The sequence below is a fragment of the Miniopterus natalensis genome, chromosome 1 (assembly GCF_054644295.1).
Source record: "Miniopterus natalensis isolate mMinNat1 chromosome 1, mMinNat1.hap1, whole genome shotgun sequence".
NCBI classification, from domain to species: Eukaryota; Metazoa; Chordata; class Mammalia; order Chiroptera; family Miniopteridae; genus Miniopterus; species Miniopterus natalensis.
The window spans coordinates 6,515,860-6,530,462 of record NC_142081.1 but is presented as its reverse complement, the minus strand read 5'-3'; the positions used below and the strand labels follow the sequence as shown (position 1 = coordinate 6,530,462).

The window sequence follows — 14,603 nt, the reverse complement described above, 5'->3', positions numbered from 1 at the left end:
AGAGGTTTCTGGTTTAACTCCCAGTCAGGGCACAAACCTAAGTTTCCAGCTTGATCCCCAGCAGGTGGTGGTGAAAAGGCGGCCAACTGATTTTTCTCTCTCCGTCTCCCTTCATCTCTCTAAAAATCAATAACATATTTTTAAAAAATTAAATATTTAAGAAATTGAGTGAAAATTATGACCTGGTATTATGAATGCTGAACTACTTTTTGATAGGGGAGATATATCAGCTCAAATTCTTGAGATGCTGTGCTCCCCCCGCTTCCAGCGTGTCCTGAGAGTAATTGAAACAAAGCTGACAGTGAAGCAACTTTAGTTATTATGTTACTTCTCCCGTACATAACGGGGCTGAAAAGTCACTGATAGTAATATAGTGCAGATTATAAAATTTTGGAAACTTGAAGAATAATACCTCATTGTTTTGCAAAAAGAGGCGGTTTTGATCATTGCTGCGTAAGATGCCCAACTCAATCTATGAAAAGTCAAATGACTAACCTTAATAAGTAGACATAAAATGTGAAGTTCAGTAAAGAATTGTCAAGTTGAGGTAGTTTTGATTTACTCTTAATGTTTAAATGAATATAAACCTTCTGTACTGTAAGGTGATGCCCTGTTTCCCAAAAAGAACATTACCAACAAAGGGGAGACTTTTTTGTATGGGAGACTCAATTCAGTTGTGTACACTTTTCAGGATGGAGGTGAAAGTCAGATGGTTACTTGAACTATTTAATGTGTTTCCTATTTATTCATTATGTATAAAATATTATTTTAGGGAATGTTTTTCCATTTCAACATTTGCAAAATAACTTTATTAAATGTCAGTGTCATCACTGAAATGCTTTCTGAGTTAATATTTTTGTGAGCCTGTAATCTTTATTTCTGTCTAAATTGGGGCTTTGGAATCTGTTTTATTGGAAAACTTACGCTGCACCACAAGTACTATTTGTCTATGTACAGTTTTTTCTATCCCGTATAGGTACATGTGAATGATTTTTCACAATAAGCTCTTAAAATACTTGTATTTGAAGTGATCTTATAAAAGGCTTGTTTTGAGCAGCATCCAAAGTTCTGGAAGCATGAAATCATACCCTCAGGAAATAATGAACAAATCTGTGCTAAGTTTCTTTGCATGCCAACCTTTTTTTGAAAAAGAAACAAAATGTCACTTGTATTCTAGAAGCCTTCAAAATTAGCATTTGTTTTTGTTTTCTTAGTCAAACTAAGTTGGAGAAACATACTATAATAGTATAGATATGTAAGTTCTTAAATATAAGGTGGTACTTTTTTACTAAAAGGTGTATTTGGGCTAAATATAAAGAAATAGCCTTATATTTGTGTACCTTTTAGTGCTTAATCGTTTTATAGTTCATGGAGATGGAGAACTAAACAGTTAATTTTAAGAAAACCAGTATATGAATTTAGCAAACTTAGTAAATCCAGTAGATGCATTTAGTAAACTCAGTAAATCAAACTTAGTGTGATTAAAATGACAGGTAGGTATTTATGCAAGTTTTGTTTCATATTACCATGTTTTAACATCTGATCAAAATACTGGTGGTGTGAATTAACACTGTTTGGACTTTTGGAGGCATTGTCATATTCATAATTGATGAGAAGATCCTGGCTTTAAGGAGCACTAAGTGTTTTTTTTAAAGAAATAACTTAGTTTGACAGATACAGAATGTTGAGTTTTGTTTTTGTTTTAGATTGATATTTTATTTGCAAGATTAGCACTGCAGACTATTCCAGAAGACTTGGACTTACGAGATGACAGTCTGCTTAAAAATTTAGATATAAGATGCATAAGAAGTCTTAACGGTATGTGAAAGCCTACTTCCTTTTGCATAGCAGTTTTTGTCAAATATGAAATAGTTTAAAGTCAGGTTTTATAATGAAGCCTTTTATAGGGACATTGTTTATCCATAGTTATTCAGGTTGAATGTACCTCATTTGTTAGACTGTAGAAGGTATTTGGTAATTTATTGTACTCATCTTTCACTTTTTACTTTCTATTTCTTGGGACATTTAAAGACTGTCTGACATTGGTACTCTATTGCTATTGATTTGGGTTTTACTATGTAACCCTAATTAATTTTGACCCTGAAGTCCTTTGTAATGTTTTCAACTGTTGTGTTTAAAAGATTGCTTTTGAACACTTTGTATTAGCATTGCTTTTTGCCATGCTCTTGAAGAACAATCATTGGCAATTTAAGTCGATCAAACCTTCCTCAGATATGGACTGGAAGAAGTTTCAATTATGGTCTGAAAGTTTGAGATGAGGCAGATTACAGTTCAGATTCTTTGGTCGAGGGTAGTGCTTATGATAGGAGATCAAAGTTTTAGAGTTTTTAATTTGCCTTTTTATTGAATTAACATTACTGATTCTGCCAATAAAGTTTTTAAGTTTGACATTAATCTCAGAAAATTTAAAAGAAATATTATCATTAAATTTTTGATGATTTAATGTTCTGTTTTTTCACTCCCATTAATCAGGTTGCAGGGTAACCGATGAAATTTTACACCTAGTACCAAACATTGACAACTTCAGGTTAACTCTGAGAGCTATCAAACTGTGGGCCAAACGTGAGTTCAGAATTTGTTGGCTAGCTTATTAAAACTATTTAAACTTTTGTTCAACACTAACTTTTCTTTTTGCTTTTCCCTTATCAACAGGCCACAACATCTATTCCAATATATTAGGTTTCCTCGGTGGTGTTTCCTGGGCTATGCTAGTAGCAAGAACTTGCCAGCTTTATCCAAATGCAATAGCATCAACTCTTGTACATAAATTTTTCTTGGTATTTTCTAAATGGTATGTGTTTAGATTATATTAAAATAAAATTGATTGTAGACACTGAAGTTTAGTCTTATTTCTATGACATTTCTGCAGTTTGTTTCAGATTCAAATTTTAGTTCATGATGTAGCCATTTAGGTAGTCTTGGGGGGAAGATCATGTTGTATATAAAATGGCAAACTTAATTCCATTCCTTTTCCCTAGCTTTCCCAGGATAGTAAGGCAGTTGCTCTTTGTACCTCTTGCGTAAACTTACCCTGTAAATAAATTGAATTTTAATGTCTGTAAAGTTTAGTGAGTTGATAGGCTCAGATATCAGCTACTTAGGATAAACTTATGTATACCACCTTTTACTCTTCGAATTCTTCTAAATCTAGAGTCCCGTAGTTTCTTGTGATTGTTTTTTGCTTTCAGTTGCCCATTTAAAATATTAAGATGCAAACGTATATAAAAAGCTTTTAAGAATAACTAAGTGCTTGAAAAAAGGCAATTAATTGACCATCACTTTGAGATTAGTCAATAACCCTGGAGAGATTTTTTTTTCCACTCCCCCATTTCAGCATGTTCACATTTCTTTTAAGAAAAGATAAAAGGTTATTGCCATTTTGTATTAGTTGTTTTGGCCCAAAAGCTTAGGGTTTTTGGTTTTAATAAAATTGATTTTAGAGATTTGTCTTCGCTCCCTGTTCCTGCCAACTCCTATACCTCCTCCCTCTAGAAAAAAAAGTCTTTTCTAGTTATTTAATAGAAGTCGAGTTTTTTTGATACAGTTGATAATGTAGAGCTGTGCCACACTTTTTTAAAAAAAAAAAAAGTCCTTGTTGATTTCAGAGAGAGGAAGGGAGAGGGGGAGAGAGAGCGAGCGAGAAACATCGATTGGCTGCCTCCTGCAGGCCCCTACTGGGGATCGAGCCTAAAACCCAGGCACATGCCCTGACCGGGAATCAAACCGTGACTTCCTGGTTCATGGGTAGACACTCAGTCTCTGAGCAGCACTGGCCGGGCTGTACCACACTTTTTAAGACATCCTCTGTTCTTTATGGATTTGATAGTACTTAATTATATATAATCAAGTTTGATGAGGATGGCTAAGGAATGTCAGAATTTTTCTTAATGCTACACATACATAGCAAATACTGTTTTAAAGGTGTTAACCTTGACATTAAGGATGAGAAATGTTTTCCAGTTTTTAATCTATTCCATAAGGGACTGGAGTTGCTGACACATAGGCTGCATCTTGAAAATAATGTGTTCACATCACAAAGTTTTATCACACATACTCATAACCTTTAAGTCATGAGGTAGAGAAAAAGTTTTCTAATCCTTTTTTATAATTATTCATACTTTGCCTATAATGAGTTAAGTTTTTCATTCTTTGTTATCTTTGGAATGAGCTAGTATAAAGACAGGATTTTTGTCTTTCAAGAGGGATTTATCCTGTTCTGGGTTGAGGTAAACATATCAGATGTCCTGGGGTAGTACTTTTTAATTTAAATAGTGCTTTATCAGTTCTTTGAGGGGCAGATACGATGTGTGGCTTGAGTCTGAGAAAGCTACCAAGTGGTTTAAGTTAATTTCATAGAGCAAAAGTGTTTCAAGTAGTTTAACATCAACAGGAATAAAAGATTATATATACCAAGAGGGCAAAATGAATGAAGAAGGATCACATTCACAATGCTGTATGTTTAACAAAATTCGTTTAGATGGTAATATCCAAGTCTTATCAAGTGCTACAATCTTTTTAAACAGGGAATGGCCAAATCCAGTGCTATTGAAACAGCCTGAAGAATGCAATCTTAATTTGCCTGTATGGGACCCAAGGGTTAGTGTATTATTTTTTCCCCTACAAATTCACACTGTGCAATAACAAAAGTCATCTGCATAAACTTCAGGGACACTTTCCATCCTTTTACCTATGAGTGGACATGTTCGTATTACCCTTTCTTTTAGATAACCTCAACTATAATTGTCCTCTGATGTGAAAAGCATAATTATGTACCTACCCTGTAAACTATTATTTAATTGTATATAGTTTATAATACCAAGTTCACTAACATTTTAATTTATTTTATATAGAACTACCTTGTAAGTCAAAGTTGTGTGGGCATTTGTGCTTAAAAAAAAAATAATAAAAGGATACTAAAAATCCCTGTATTTTTTATTTGATCTAAGTATTGTTAAAATTGGGTTGTTATAGGAAAACTGTTGCTTAATGTTTACCTGTGACAGATACCTTCTAAGCAATATCACTTTAATTTCTATGATGTAATTATAAAAATTGGTTTGGGTATGTCAGATTACAAAAGGAAGGTTGGACTAAAGAGCTTCCATTCTGCTCCTTGGGAAGTTACGATCTTTACTGCTTACTCAGTTTAGATGTTAACAACATGCACTTTTTAAATAAGTAAAATATTTAGGTTTGAATAAGGCTTTAGAGGTTTATAAATTCTATTTTCCTACATTGTTTTGCTATCTTATTGCAGTATCAAAAATATTGTCAGCTTTAAGTTCTGTTAATTACATCAAGCTATATATCTTCGAGTTTTCCAAACCCCAAGGCATTTTTGGAGGGATGTGAGTTTACAATTTTCTTCATGGAAAATATGCCACTTATCCTTAGTATATGGATTAAGATGAACAGTCATTAAATCATTTCATTATCTCTTAAAATGACACCAACATGGATAATGTAGTTTCACCGTTTGTTAATAAATTAAGCATAATTCTTTATATGTTGAGGGTATATTAAAACATAAGTTTTCATCTTGTTTAAAATTTGTTTTACACAGAATATTGGAGTATGACATTTCTGAAAAGTGTAATTGTGTGTGCATCCCCGTTTCTGTTGTTGGAAAAAGAAAAACTAAACATCAATAGCTGTTTAAGTAGAATCTTTTTTTGCTCAGCAGGCACACTGTTTCTGTAGAGTAAGGTTGCCAAAATAGTCATGCCCAAATGATTGAAACAAACCATTAGTTTAGACCAAATCCTGATTCTACAAAGAATTTCTATAAAAACAATGTTTCCTTACATGGTTTTTCTTTCTCAACTCCAGCTATGAATGAAATAAAATTTAATCATTGGTTCAGTTTAACAAGGGGTAAAAAGTCCAAGTATCTGTTGCATGTGTACTTGAAGAAACTGATTGGCTGTTGTTGTATGTAGGTAAACCCCAGTGATAGGTACCATCTTATGCCTATAATTACACCAGCATACCCACAGCAGAACTCCACGTACAATGTGTCCGTTTCAACACGGATGGTCATGGTTGAGGAGTTTAAGCAAGGTAAGTGGTTATCCTTATGCTCTCCTTTAACACAGAGGGTTTATGTAGCCATTGCAGACCCAGGCAGTGGGTAGACAATTTAAATCGAAGAAAGCAGTCACCAAGGTGGATTCTGGTGTTTTTTATTGATTGATTATAGTATATATTTGTGAATTGATTAGAAAAACTTAGTTTAATTCCTTTTAGGCAATTTATTTTTGATTATATAGGAAGATTAACCAATATTTAAAGCCATATCGTTAGCAGGGCTTTTTGGAGTTGGTTTAGTGCCATACTATTGCCATGTAAAATTTTAAATGATATCGTGACATGAGATGTTTTTACCAGGCTATGTTCTTTGAAAACTTTGAGCAGGATTGGGTTCGAACTGCCCATTATTTTGGAAGAACCTCTAAACTTTTCTGAATCTCAGTAGTACTGTTTGTTTGAAAGTATAGCTATTGCCAGTCTTTGAGGGAAATTACCGGAAAGGATTGCTTGATTTGACTGACACCAGTTTAGGAAGTAGAATTAGTTGTACGACTACCAGCTTCAAACTCAGAGTGTAAAATTCTTTTCTGTAGTCTGAAAAGGCTCCTTATGGGAAGATACTGCTATCCTTTTAGAACCAGCAGGAAGCATGTTTTTAGAAAGACAAGAAGCAAAGCTTTTGGGGAAGATTCCTTGGGTAACTACAGTGCTTCAGTTCTTGCAGAGTTATTCTGTGAACATGGCATTTTAGAGTAATGCTAATTTACCAGACACGGCTCAAAAATTCCTCCAGCTTTTTGAAAAGTGTGTATGTGTGTAAGAATCTTTATGCTCTAAAGTCATAGACTAAAATTGCTTTTTGTTAAAATTATTTTAGGGTTGTAGTGAACGCATGTGGTATGTTTAAGAACTTTAAAACTAGATTGTTAGACCAAACCATGCAAACATTTTAATATGTTTTTAATTTAGGTCTTGCTATCACAGATGAAATTTTGCTGAGTAAGGGAGAGTGGTCCAAGCTTTTTGAAGCTCCAAACTTCTTTCAAAAGTACAAGTATGTATTTTAAGGCATGTCGGACATGTTGCTCTCTTAAATAATGGTTGCATATGTGAAATCTCTTCTTGCTAGATGAATGTAGTTTTGAATTTTCCTTTAACATTTTCTATAGAACTTTCCTGTCACAAAGGGTGCACTATTTTTAGTTAAACCTCTTATTTTTTTTATCCGTCCAAGCAAAGTATAGCCCCTACAGTTTTGCTGCCTTTTGTAACCAAACTCCTACATTTGTAGCAACATCAGTTTGTAGGCATATGTTAGTCCTTACCAAATCTCACAATCTGTGTACCTCGGCAAAGGAGTGAACTCTTAAAATTTGTAGTTAATATTCTCTATTAAAAAACTAAGTATTTTCAGCTATTTCTGGAAACATCATTAAGATTCTCTATAACATAGGCAAAGCTAATAAAGTGTCAATATATAGTCAAATGTTTTCAATAGTTAGAGCATACAATTGGCCTACAGTTTCCCCCTAATGCTAATAAAGCCCCTTCAAATATTTCTACAAATATTTTTTTTGGAATCTAAGGTGGGGTAATAGTTTTTACTAATGGTTTTAATATAATGGTTTAACACCTTAGTACAGGTTAAAAGCCTGATTGTGTTGCTTTTGATGAAAATTGTAAGTTATAATAAATCTTACTTTTAAAAAAATGGACTTGCACTTTTATTTGCCCTGAGCTGAAAACTTGCCAAAGTCCCACTTAAATTTTTTCCTTTAATGCTTGAAACTTTCCTGACCATTTGATCTTGTGGATTGTGTTTTGTAATAATCTAAGCAAGATTGCTTTATGCTATTTCCCCAATTAAAAACAAGAATGATGACCTTCATGATGTCTCTGTGTTTTGTTTCTGTATCTTTTGCATGAAAAAGCAGTGATGGAGCCAGCTTAATGTTGTGTTCTGGGAGCACTACCTTGTCAGTAAACAGTTAATAGCATAACACTGAATGTTCTTGTTTATTACTTACTCCCCATAAGTTGTGCTTTTCCATTTGGCAGATAATTTTTGTTTTTTATTTGAACTAGTGTTGAGGGAGTACTTTTGAACATTTAAGCTAATGAACATACATGTTCCGATACTTTAAAAACTGCATAATAGAGTAAGTACGTCATTACTTGTGTGGAGAATGAGAAACTGGTTTTGTAGAAAAGGGTCAGCATCTAGTCCCCGAGCCTGAGGTGTAGCTAGATTTGTGCTTTTCCCATCTCATTTCCTCATGGGAGGAGGTGAGTCAAACAGAGTTCCTGAGAGTGCTGAAATGTCTTTCTACACTGTAGGAAAGATGGTTGAAATTGAACGAAGCTTGGTAGTGTTACTCATTTGAATAAATTTGTATTACTAGAACTTGGAAGGTTTCTAAAGCTTGCTTAATAGTTTTCTTTTAAAACTTTTAGGCTGTCTTTCAGTCTATGCCAAATAGCACCTGTCAGCTCTCAATGGACTGATTAAAAGATTATAGATCACTATCTTTACTGAATTCTTTTGAATCAGTCATTTTAGGTTATCACAATGACTTTAAACATAATTAGATGTGAGGATATAGCAACAAATAGAGGAAATTCTATCGGGAAAATTGAAATTTCAGCTGAGTCTTTGGAAAACAGATTTGAAGACTTGACAATGATGGGCTAATTTTATCTATACTAAGTTGTATTCAAAAATTTTCCTCACATTTCTAGTAAATACTTTTGATTAGACTTTAGAGGTATTTACAGATTTGAATCTCTCTTTTTCTTTTTTTAGAGAGGGAGGAAGGGAGAGAGAAACATCGATGTGGGAGAGACACATTGATTGGTTGCCTCCTGCATGCCCCAAGTGGGGACCAAACCTGCAACCTAGGCATGTGCCCTGACCAGGAATGGAACCCTCGACCTTCCAGTGCACAGGACGAAGCTCCAACCAACTGAGCCACACCAGCGAGGGCTTGAATTTTTCTTTTAACATATATGAAATACTCCAAAGATTGGCTATACAACTGAATTGAAATTCCCTTGAGTCAAAATTGGTTAAACTTTATTTGAGGTGTATCCTGCAAATATTTGTTATGTCTAAGATTTTAAGTTGTGTAATATATCTGCTTGCCATACTTGGAAGGGAGAGAACCATGGAGGAAATTTTGTCTGGCTTTTTAAGACAAAAATCATCTTCCTGAAGAGATCAGTGTTCCTTGTGAAAGGGGCAACATTGCATTGTGAAATTTTAAATAGTCCTAAAAATGTATTTTTTATGTTTTTCCTTGAGGGTTACTCAAATTGACACTTAAATAATAATAAAATAAATTATTATTGACATAGGAAATGTAAATACTTTTTTTAGGTGTTTCATTTCACTAGAAAAGGAAGGGAAGGCATTAGGGAAAAAAACCTAGAATGTTCTTTAAGGTGTAAGATTAATTTGTAATTTCAGGGAGTTTATATGTATAGAATATTTTAGCCTTAAAATGTTTAAAAAACTTTAAAAATGGTGAACAATAAGTCTTGGTCCAGGGTTACTTTAAGATGGAATTGCATAGATTTTTGTCTAAGATAATTAAATTTTCACTCATTTATGAGCTATGATCTATGCAGGTAAAATGTTAATGTGATAAAATAGCCAGGAAACCTACTTACAAACAAGACACTTTTTAGGGGGTAAATAGTTATTAAGTAATAATAGCAACTAAATTAAGTGTTCTTAGTAGTTTTTAAATAGGTTTCAATTCATTTGGAGCACAATATTATACTTAAATTTCTTATTGGAAATTGGCAATCTTTAAATTTGGGGAAATGTTAATCACTATTAAGATTTGAAAGTGCCTGATGGTAGCTGAGCATCTGAAGCATAACAGTATGAAGTGGGGGGTTACATTTTTTGGGAACAGCAACAAAGTCTAAATTTGGTACCACTTGGTCTTTGTGCTCTGATGGGGATTTGAGGAACTGAATACCAATTCTGGTTTTTAAAACTTAAACTGAGTTGGGATTCTGTTCTTAGTTTCTTAGATGGGTGAGTGTTTTATAAATAAGTTTCTAATGGCAGGTTATTTACGTTAAGCTTAATTATTGTATTTTCTATCTAACACTTTAAATTTGCTTAAATGTGGCTGAGTACAGAGCATTTAACCTCAGCATAAATACTTGTTAGTTGTTTAACACTTTCAGCTATGTTGAAACAAATGCATTCGTATGTAAACAGTGTCCAGAGTAGATACTCCCCCCATTTCATTAAGAACAAAGTTGAACTCTAAGCTTCAGAACATTACACTTTGAATTGCCAACAAAATTAAGTGTAAATGAATCGTATATTTGCCTTAGTAAATAGAAAGCATTGTACATTTAAGTTTTTGTGAAAGACTCAGGTGGTCATTAAGAATATCCATTTTAATAGTGTGGTAAAGTGATTTAGAGACCGCAAGTTCTGTCCATAAACTAGGTGAACCCAGACAGCTTTGCTTTTCTTGAGTTTTTATGCATGCCTTGCTTTTCATACTTTGTTGTCTTCTGTTATAAGTTGTTATACTTTGTCAGAGAGCTCTTCCTCCATCTGCCTTTCCCTTTTTTTGTTTTTTAAATCTCCCAATTGCAATTTCCCAGGGAACTGGAAATGAGGTTACTGATCTTACTAGGATTTTGTTTGAATTAAGAGCATTTAGGGCTCTTGAGAATAGGTTTCTGTGTATATAAAATGCATGAGCTTTTAAAAATGCTTTCATGTGACTTATTTATTTGGGCCATCTGTGCTTGTTTTATATACAGTTGAGTCTTGAGAAATGCAGAGGTTAGGGGCACCAAAACCCCCATGCAGTTGAAAACTTTCGTGTAACTTTTGACTCCCCAAAAACTTAACTACTGATAGTGTACTGTTGACTGGAAGCATTACTGATAACATAAACAATTGATAAACAGGTTTTGTATGTTATTTATTACTTGATCCTTACAATAAAGTAAGCTAGAGAAAGTGTTATTAAAATGCATTTGCAGTATTTATTGAAAAAACCCACATAAAAGTGGACCTGTGCAGTTCATACATACTTGTGTTGTTCAAGGGTCGGCCGTATTTGGTTTTCTCCAAATAATGCTGATTAAACTGGTAAAGGAAGTATTAGTCTGTATGGCCTTGGACTGCATATTTGCATATCTGACTATATGTTTCATATGTATATATATTACCTCTGATACTGCCAGTTTATAAATACTAGAACTAAACTCATTTGAACTTCACAATTCCTCTGTCATTAAGACAGGCATTACCCACTGTACAGACATTGTACACAAGTCTTAGGGCTGCGTTGCATAGCTGTGAAGAATCAGAACTGTTTTATTCAAATACTTTGTGAGCATAAATAATCAGATGGTCTGTTTTAAGGGAGTTTGGTTTAAAGAAATGCTTAAGACTTGCCACATCTTCAGTGTCCCTTGTCTAATGTCTTTGGTGGTGGGGTGGGAGGTCGGCTAATTTGAATTAGGGTTGGTTGGTGTTTTTCTAGATCTCAATCATACTTCACTTTTGACCAGAAATCTCACTTGTGAAATGTGAAAGATAACATAAAGGGTCAGCCTTTTGAAAGAATAAAGTAATTTAAAATTTTTGGTTACACTTAGACTTTCCAAACCAGGATCTGCACCAGATCATGTCAGGTTGCACCTTGAGGTAAAGGGAAGAGCTTGGCCCGCAGCACCTCTAAAATGGGTTCTGTGGAAGAGAGTATTGCACTGAACGTTTTTAGTCTCATGAAATTGAATTATTACACTTCAGTTATAGTTTATTTTTAAAAGACTTAAAAATAGTTATTTGGTCATGATGGTATTTTCTAAAAACTTGTTTTTTCTCTCATTTCAATGGAATCGGCATCTGCATAGAAATCAGATTTCTTTGATCCTCTGACATTAGTGATGTGATGTCTGCTGCTTTGTTACTGAAAGTTAGGCTGCTGTTGAAAAAGTCATGAGTCCTAACTTCAGTATTAATTAACTTGCGTTCAGTTTTTGCTACCTTTTAATTTGAATTAAGAAGCATGATGTGCCTGATAACTGCTTTTTGGAGTTACTGATGTAATACATTTATTTAGTGATCCTGTTTTGGTGGCTACAACCTTGGTGGTTTATTTCCATTAAAATAATTTTGTTCTAAAGGACTGTATTTTAGTGAGCAGCTCTTTAACTTTATAGGTGAAGCACTCCACTGTAGTCATTGAACCAAATCATCAGTTAATGTTTATTCAGCTGCTTTTGGGGAAATTATTCATAAAATAATTATTTTTGGAAGAATTAAACTTGCTGGTAGTTATAGCAACTTGGGAATATAGCTTTTATGGTTTTATGTACATTTTCAGATTGCGATTTTCCCCTTGCTAAGTTGATGCTGATACATAGCTCACGAAGCTTGTTATGTTATGGTATTAATATCCAGCACAAAGCACTTAAATACAATAAATAGCATGTTGTCTTTATCTTCAAAGGCATTATATTGTACTTCTAGCAAGTGCACCAACAGAAAAACAACGCCTAGAATGGTGAGTACCAGACCAGACTTCATGGAAAGTAGACCTCAGAGTCAGTCTGATAGTCACACGCGCAGTAGGAGCCGGGGCAGGCCTGTCAGCACGCAGTTTGGTTTATTCAGAAACGGCACTTTACTATGGAAATAAAAGGACAGGAATTTGGGGTTTCATATGCAGCTTTTGTTTCCTTAGATCCATGTGTCACTTCCTAACCTTGTGTTTTAAGTACTTTAAAAATAAGAAAGTGCTTTAATTTAGCTTACTGAGTTTTTTCTTTAAATGTTTGTGAGGCTCTCCTTTGTAACTCCTAGTCTGAAATGTGGCTTGGTTATCTCCTCCCCGTTTTCTCTTCAGCATTTTTGGGTGGAGCATAAGGCTTTGGTTTTATCTGTGAGGGTCCAGACAGTTGAACTGCCCCTCACCCTGTGTGTTTAAGTATGATCTTCAAAGTACTGCTCTACATAAACATTTGATTTTGTGTATTTTGTTTTCTCTTTTAAATTAACAAGTCTTATTAATACTAAGTGACATTTGTTCAGGGTGGGCTTGGTGGAATCAAAGATCCGAATCTTGGTTGGAAGTTTGGAGAAGAACGAATTTATTACCCTGGCTCACGTGAACCCCCAGTCGTTTCCGGCACCCAAAGAAAACCCCGACAAGTAAGCGCCTTCTGACTTAACCTAGCTTCCTCTTCCCATTTTCAGCTTTTACTCAGAGAAGCATTTATAGGCAATTTTTAATAACGAGTCTATTTTATTGATCATATGGGGCTCAAAATCAGTTTGAGATTTACAGTTTAGGTTTCCCTGATCAGAAACACTGGAGAGAAAAATTCCTTGAGAATAAATTGTTTTCTTTGATAATAGTCTGTAATGATTAGGTGCCTATTAACTAATTAGAGTTCATATTCTGCAGATTGGCTTTTTTTTAATAATTTTTTTAAAAAAATGTTTTTATTGATTTAAGAGGAAGGGGGAGAGAGACAGAAACATCAGTGATGAGAGAGTCATTCATCGGCAGCCTTCTGCACGACCCCCACTGGGGATCAAGCCCGCAACCTGGGCATGTGCCCTGACCTGGAATCAAACAGTGACCTCCAGGTTCTTAGGTCGACATTCAACCACTGAGCCACGCCAGCCTGGCCAGATTATTTTCTTTTGTAGTCATGTAAAAGTGTGATTCAAGTTTTGTAGAATTTGTTGTTGTTCCTCCTGCAATCTTTAATTATTGAAAGACTATAAGATCCATTTAGTAGGTATGTCAGTGTTCAAAGGTAGCTGAATTACCCTTGTTTCAGTTACTGTACTGCAGTCAGATTCTGTTCATGTGGCCTTTTCAATTGAGTTTTAAAGGGTTAAGTAATATATACTTGAGTTCTAGTTAAATTTTTATATCTAGAATATCCTTTGTTTCACATTTTTTTACAATATGTTAATTCCATTCCTTCATTAATTTGAACATAATTTTTCTTTATTTATAGTGTCTCTTGGTACTTTAGGGTCATCATTAAGAAAACTTGCTATCAGTACGTAGCTAATACAAGTAATTTGTCTTAGTAGTCTGATTATATATTAATAGAAATACAGAGGACAGGTGTGGGGGAGGACTTTTGGGTTTTAATGGAGTTTGGGCCCAGAACTTTACTTAGTTTGCTTATACATTTATATTTGAAGTTTTCCCACATACCTCAGGTTGTCAATTGCTTTGATAAGTGTATTTTTATGAAATCCTGGTAAACTATAGTAATATTATTCTTACTTTTCAGGGAAGAATTTCGCACGATGTGGGTGATTGGGTTAGTGTTTAAAAAAACTGAAAACTCTGAAAACCTCAGTGTTGATCTCACCTATGATATTCAGTCTTTCACAGATACAGGTATATCTCTACTTGGATAATAAAACACATACCTGCATGTTTGAATGTGTCTTTATGTATATCATAGTGGTGTTTGTAATAACTTAAAATTTCCTGGGAATAGTGAACGATAACCAGCAAAGTGATCTCAATGTTTTG

The 14,603-nt window shown here is 34.2% G+C and overlaps 1 protein-coding gene across 4 annotated transcripts in view; it reads left to right on the top strand.

Annotated features, from left to right (window-relative positions):
* Positions 1 to 14,603, top strand: part of PAPOLA (poly(A) polymerase alpha) — a 54,789-nt gene that overhangs the window by 18,972 nt on the left and 21,214 nt on the right. For all 4 annotated transcript variants that reach the window (XM_087818348.1, XM_087818339.1, XM_087818337.1 and 1 more), the window contains exons 7-15: positions 1,707 to 1,818; positions 2,494 to 2,583; positions 2,674 to 2,812; positions 4,545 to 4,617; positions 5,961 to 6,081; positions 7,021 to 7,105; positions 12,549 to 12,602; positions 13,130 to 13,249; positions 14,356 to 14,465. In XM_087818348.1, the coding sequence (XP_087674474.1) occupies positions 1,707 to 1,818; positions 2,494 to 2,583; positions 2,674 to 2,812; positions 4,545 to 4,617; positions 5,961 to 6,081; positions 7,021 to 7,105; positions 12,549 to 12,602; positions 13,130 to 13,249; positions 14,356 to 14,465 (904 nt within the window). The remainder of the gene's footprint in view (positions 1 to 1,706; positions 1,819 to 2,493; positions 2,584 to 2,673; positions 2,813 to 4,544; positions 4,618 to 5,960; positions 6,082 to 7,020; positions 7,106 to 12,548; positions 12,603 to 13,129; positions 13,250 to 14,355; positions 14,466 to 14,603) is intronic.